At 34.7% G+C, this 7101-nt stretch overlaps 1 protein-coding gene across 1 annotated transcript in view; it reads left to right on the forward strand.

The window, feature by feature from the left end:
* The first annotated feature begins 6126 nt into the window (after positions 1-6126).
* LOC111391945 (SUMO-conjugating enzyme UBC9-like) overlaps positions 6127-7101 on the forward strand; it is a 17662-nt gene continuing 16687 nt past the window's right edge. Inside the window, exons 1-2 of the mRNA XM_023017230.1 lie at positions 6127-6282; positions 6440-6518. Of these exons, the coding sequence (XP_022872998.1) occupies positions 6449-6518 (70 nt within the window). The 5' untranslated portion in view covers positions 6127-6282; positions 6440-6448. The remainder of the gene's footprint in view (positions 6283-6439; positions 6519-7101) is intronic.

Raw genomic sequence — 7101 nt, forward strand, 5'->3', positions numbered from 1 at the left:
CCCACTTGACATTCTTCACTTGGATGGTTTCCATGACAAAAATCACAAACTGGTGGTGTTAAGTGAATGGCATTTTCTCTCAGTTGGTTAGCCTTCAATTGTTAAGTAAGATTATGGACTTGAGCTGTCAAGGTAGTGATAGCTTCAATCTCATGCACTCCTAATGCTTTCTTTAATAAAATTCTCTCATTTAGCCATTGATAGTTGTCCATTGCAATCTCCTCAACAGATCATAAGTGCTGTCTAGGGATTTGCCCATAAACGCTTCTCCAAAAGCGACATCTATTAGAGTTCTTGTAGAGGCAACAAGTCCATTATAGAAGTTTTGAACTTGTATCCACTTTGGCAATCCATGGTGAGGGCATCGTCTAAGTTGGTCTTTACATTGCTTTGAAGCCTTGTAAAGTGATTCGCCATCCATTTGAGAAGAATTTGAAATCTCATTGCGCATCTTTGTAGTATTAGCTGGTGGAAAAAATTTAGCGAGAAACTTCTAAGTTAAATCTTCCCAACTAGTGATTGAATCTGCACGCAATGAATTTAGCCAATTTTTTGCTCTGTCTTGAAGAGAGAAAAGAAATAGCCAGAGGCGAATGGCATCATCGACACTGGGGTCATCACTCGAAAATCCATGGAATTGAATTGATGTTTGAATCATTTGTAGGATAGCCAGCTTAATCTCAAAGTTGTTGGCTGCAATACTAGGTTTCTTGATAACTGAATTGATTCATACGACCTGTGGTAGAGAAAAAATCCCTTATAGCTCGTGTGTCACATCTCGGATTCTCGTTGTATGCCAGTGTTTGAATTTTTGTCAAGCTTCTCGCTTCTTTTTCCTTAGTCTTTTTGCTGTTTTTTCAATTTCTATATCATAAGGTAGCAAATCCAAACTCTTTTTGTATCTCACACACTAAGCAAAACCTAGAAATAAAGGACAAAATAAATCAAATAAGATCAAATTTAACTAGTATTGGTATTATCAATAATTTTATATAACTTTCCCGGCAATGACGTTAAAAACTTGTCAGTTGAAATCACTAGTGCACGAGTCGTAACAAGTAATAAAGTGAATGAACAAGAGTATCATCCCATGAGGAATGAAAAATTACAAATAAGTATCAAAATTTATTAAATGATGATCTATTTGACAATTCGAATGTAAATGAATTGTTGAACCAGAAAGTTTAAACTAATAAGATTTAAACAAGTGAGTTAAAATCAAGAAAATAAGATTCTAGAGTTTTTTATTCACCATAGCTAATCATATGTGAATATCCTAATTGAATTAATCTTAAGTGTTCATTGATGATAATCAAGCCTCTCTAATTTATTCATTAATCTTTCTCAAGCATTAATGAAATATCCCAACAGGAAAATTTTCTACATCTTTGTTAAAATTATAATCTTGTCAATATTCATTAAGAACGAAAAAAAAAATCTATAAGGATTACACAAGTCCATAGATATCTCTATCCTACGGAGTCCTTGTGGTATCTCAAACATAGGTTAAAACAATTATTACTTATTTGTCTCAAATTGAATCCCATCTCAAGTGAGTGGTAATCAATCATTCACGAGCATTAAGTCTAGATTGAAATACTCAACAATCTGAACAAATACCAATTAATTCTAGTAAAAGAAGATTCACATAATCATAATTAGGCTACATATCAAATTCTAGAAAAAAAATTAGTCCATGCTAAAATTAAAGAAAAGCTCAATAATAGAGTTTAGCATCAAGAAATTGAAGAGACTTGGATGAAGGAAAAACTCAATAATTCTCCTTCTCCGTTTTAAGAAAGAAAATCAATAATCCTTTCCCCCCAGCTTCCTTGGTCGAATCTTCCCTCTTTCTTTTTGCATAAACTCTTTTTTCCTACCTTCTTTCAAGCTATTTTCACAAGGAAAGAAAAATCCATCCCGAATTTACCTCGTCAATTCTACAGATTTCAGCCTTGGATTGTGGGCCATTTTTCGCTTGGAAATCATGGAAATTTCAAAATTTCTATTTCTAGGAAAAATTGTAGCATGTTAAATTAGCTTTCCAAGGCCTCTTGAATCAGCTGAATATGACATTGAATGAGGGAGATATGGTGAAAATGCTAAAGACAGTGCATATACACTTCCAATTCGGGATTCCTTCAACTCTGGGATGTCTTCGGCTGATTCGTTCCCTTCATTCCAATCTATTTTCTTCTGATTAGGTTGGTCAAGCCCACTTAAATTGAGTCCTCTCCATAGGCCTTAATCTTTGTTATATTTTGGCATCATTTCCACAGTAAAATTGTAAACACCACAATTAGGATTAACCATTAGTCAACTATAGAAAAATATCATTAATAATCTGAAATATACTTGTGTATTAGCAAATAATCGTGAGCAATCAGCATTAAAAATGCAATCTTATACACTCTATCCGATAGAGAGGGAAGCTAGTGTTCAATAGGCAGTTGAGGCAACGACGAAGAATTATATTGCCAACTTTCACTTGACGGAAGAGTATCAGCGCTTTGAAGTCTATTGGAGGAGGTTTGACTATGTTGAAATGGTAAATTGGGTGGAGGGAGCTTTATCTAGAACTTGATACTGCCAAACTAAGGACAGAGCTCTTGGAAGATGTGGCTCAGATCCCTACTGGGAACATAGGCAAAGTTGATGTAGAAGTGAACGAAGAGGACGCTCTTGAGGATGAAGTTGCAAACCAAGAGGCTCCAACTGTCGAAGTGCCCACTACTGAGGCGTCAGATCCCCAACCATCTCCAACATAGTGTAGATTTTGGTTTATTGTAATTTTGTTTTGACCCTCATTTGTGAAGATTTCCTTTGATAATAGAATGAATGTTTTCTACTTAAATGTTATCAACTATTGTTTTTCTACTTCAATGTCTTCAATTATTGTTGTAGCCTAAATAAAGTCCATGACTTAAATAATTTGATTGTCGAACTTATTTTGTGGTGAACGTACTTAGACATTTCAAACATGGAATTCAATACCTTTTACCCTTCTCCAATGACGTTCAACTTCGTCAGGAAATGTTTGTGATGAACACATCAGAGAATAAATGAGGTAATCCCTTTAGCATCCGATCTTCTTTTTTTAGGTACCCACACTTTCACACGTTGAGGATGATTCATCCATGTAAGGGCTTTTTCCTTGACATTTAGCTTCGTTAAAGGGAGGCATGTGATATGCACCTGAAGAGCAAATGAGGTAATCCCTTTTAGAATGCGAGCCTCTTTTCGAGGCGCCTATGCTTCCATACATGGAGGACGGTTCATCCATGTGAGGACTTCTTCCTTGACGTTCAACTTTGTCAATGGAAGGCATGTGATGTGTACCTTGGAAAACAAATGAGGTAATCCCTTTTGGGATCTAATCCTCTTCTTCGAGGCGTCCACACTTCCATGTAAGAGTTTTTGCTTCAGATCTGAATGAAACATAGTTTTATTTATTCACATCTGTGAACTTTTTACAAGGGTTGAGTAAGATCTTCTAGCTATAAATTACAATCATTGATAGTATATTTTGAGGTACTCAATGTATCCTAGACGAAGTTGTGCCTTTCTGTCCAATTCTTCTATTCAACGTACCAGGTCATAGTTTCTCCTTGATATGATATGGACCTTCCTAGTTCAATCCCAGCATACCTACCCCTAGATTTTTGGAAGACAAGAACACCCTCTGAAGTACCAAATCATTTACCCAGAAGGGCCTTTTTTTCACTCTCAAGTTATAGTAACGGGTCATCTTTTTTCATTATATAGCCAGTTTTACTTGGGATTTATCTCTTTTTTCATCGAGAAAATTGAGCTCACATCTCATCAGTTCATCATTTGATATCTCACTAAATTGTAATTGATGAGGAAAAGGTAGTCTAACCTCTATCGGACTCATTTCCTAGACACCATAGACCATTAAGAAAGGGGCTTCTCCAATTGGGGGGTCCAACTGGCAATTCGAATTGCCCACAACAATTCTGGCAGTTTATCGACCCATGCTTCCTTTGACACGTCGAGCTTCCATTTTAGTGTATACTTGATGGTTTTTTTTTACAGCCTCGACTTATCTGTTAGCTTGGGGATGATGCTATGTGGAGAAATGTTTCTTGATTCCAAAATCCTCGCATTGATCCTTGACCTTTTTGTTATCAAATTGTCTCCTATTATCAAAGATAATTGAGCGGGGAATTCCTAACCAGCATATAATATTCTTCCACAAGAACTTGGAAGTGTTTGCTTTTGTGATTTTTGCCAAAGGTTCGGTTTCAACCTATTTGGTGAAATAATCTATTGTGACAATGACAAATACCTCTGCTCTTAGGTAAAAGGTAAATATATTATACTTGCCAACTTGGACAAAGCTTGGCATGGTTATTTTCAACGCACGGGATCTAGGTTAGCTCAAAATTTTCAAATGATGGGAGTAGGTCCATCACTAATTTGACTTGTAGGGCTGGGCAAATCTCCCGAACCGAACCGACCGAACCGAACCCGAACCCGAACCCGACGGTTCTTGTCAAATTAAATACCCTAACGGATATCTGAATTGAGTATCGACGGGTACGGTTCGGTTCTCGGTTCTAGACCAAGAACCGAAGAACCCAATAAGAACCGAATATTTCTAATTTTTTTTATATTGAGTAAATTAAATTATTTTAATTTTATTTTTTCTAAACAAATTAACAAATTAACGATTTCTAAATCCAAATTTTTGGCCCAATAATTTGTTTCATTTCTAATTTTTTAATTTTTGGTCCAATTACCCATTTTATTGTTTCATTTCTTAGCCAAGCAAGATCAAATCCACTAAATAACCCTAAATACCAACACTAAAGTGCATAACGTTGTCTCGACTCTCGCACTCACTCTCGCAGCCTCGCTAATATTCCAAAACCTATACAATCATCGGCCGACGCTGTGACTTCCGATCGAAGCTGTGACCTTCGTCAACCGAAACTTTGATCGTAGCGATCATTTGAACAAGGTAGTTTACTAGTCTCTGACATTCCAAAACTATTGAATGTATCATTAGTTGTATTTATATAATGTTATTATAAATGTTTAAAATTTTAATTATAGTACAGAGCCGAACGGAACCGAACCCGAACGGTTCCATAATTATATTTGAACCCGATGTTCCATTTACTAGATACCCGAAAAGTTCTGTTCGGTTCTCTTTAGAACCGAATCGAACCGACCCGCGCCCACCCCTAAATTTGAGGTACACAACCGCCCTTGTCTCTTGTCATGAAATTGCCATTGGCCTTACCAACTATTAGATGGGAATCACTCTTAATGAGCAACCTCTTCACTTGCAAATGTATCCTTAGCTAGTTTGAGGCCAGCCAGTAGTGTTACATTATTGACAATGTTACATGAGCAACCTCTTCACCTGCAAATATTTTCTTAGCTAGTCTGAGGTCAGCTAGTAGTGTTACATAATGGTTGACAATATTTATTGACAATAATAATTTGACATTATTATATTCATCCATTTTAAAAAATTTCAAAAGCTATTTTTTCAATCAACTATTCAGATTTTGCTACATTAAACACTGTCAACCATCATTGCACAAGTAAATTAATTGTACATGTTAAATTCACTAATGGTTACCCTACTTTATACTTAGTGTCACCACGGTCACCCAATTTAATTTTGTTTCACCATGGTCATCCAATTTTGTATTTAGTATTACCATGACTACCTAATTTGATATAACGTTTTACTATGATCATTCAATTTCATATGATATTTTACCATGATCACCGAACTTCTTTTTACACTTTTACTATTTTTAAAATGGGTAAAATAGTAACTTTATATTATATATATATATAATAAATTTAAATATGAAAATAAAATAAAAATAAAAACTTATTTTAAAAGAAATGTTGTTTAAATATAAAGTTGGGTGGTCGTGGTGAAATAAAATTAAATTGGGTGGCTATGGTGAAACTAACTATAAAATTAGGTGGTCGTTGATTAATTTAATCCTTAATTGTACTCATATTGACAAATTACTTTTAAAAAGTTATCTATTCTTATTTAAAATTGAGATTACAAAAAAGAAATTCATTTAATCGAGGATAACATGCTAATTAATGTTAACTTTTATTTTATTTCTCTGTTTAGTATTACAATTATTTTGTCCCTAATAAAACACATTTCCGCATCCGTCCAGCGTTTTCTCCGTTTGTTTTTTTCACGTCGTACAGTGATAAAGCTTCTTCCCCTCAGATTACCCAATCTACTGACGCCAGCGGGAGGATCCGTATTCTCAGGTAAAATCTCAGACCCATCTGTATCTAGATTCTTGAGGAATTGATTTGATGGGTTTTATTTTGAAGAGTTTTTATTGTGGCGTTTATAATTCTATATGTTTTTTAGGTCGATCTGGCTATTTTTTATAATTCTATTTTTTGTTCCTATGAACCATAGGAATCGCATATGGCTTCAAAGCGAATCTTGAAGGAGCTCAAGGATCTTCAGAAGGATCCTCCTACCTCTTGCAGTGCTGGTATATTTAATTCATAATTTCCTATGGATAAAACGAGAACCACCAAAAAAGACTTTGTATTTTTCACATATTTTTGTAACTGGGATTTTTTTCTTGTGATTTTTCTTAAATTATTACGAATTGATTTTTTTATTTTTATTTTTTTTTAAATCTTTTCGTATGATATGCTCTGTGTTTCTTTTTTTGGTTTAGTGCCCGTTTTAATGGATTTTACTTCCGCTCTCTGAATTTAATTTTCTTAGGAAAATTAATTTTTGAAAGGAATTTTTATTTTGAAACTGCTTTTAGAGGAAGTCACACTTTTAATTAGAAGAAACACTTCCATAAAATTAGCTAAACATCGGTCCAAAAGCAACTTTTGATCTCAAAAGCAACTTTTAGCTTTTTAAAAGCCTTGCCAAACATATGTTGAGCAATTCTTTAAAGAGGAGCTTTATTTTCATGGGAAACCATTTTTCTTACAACTAAGATAAGTACTCAATTATTTAAGAATAGAAGCTGTGATTTTTTATGGGACTCGGCTGATATATACTCCTTTTTATTTTATTTTATGCATTCATCCCCCCCCCCCCCCCCCCCCCCT

Source organism: Olea europaea, unplaced genomic scaffold, assembly GCF_002742605.1.
Source record: "Olea europaea var. sylvestris unplaced genomic scaffold, O_europaea_v1 scaffold859, whole genome shotgun sequence".
In the NCBI taxonomy this organism is placed as follows: Eukaryota; Viridiplantae; Streptophyta; class Magnoliopsida; order Lamiales; family Oleaceae; genus Olea; species Olea europaea.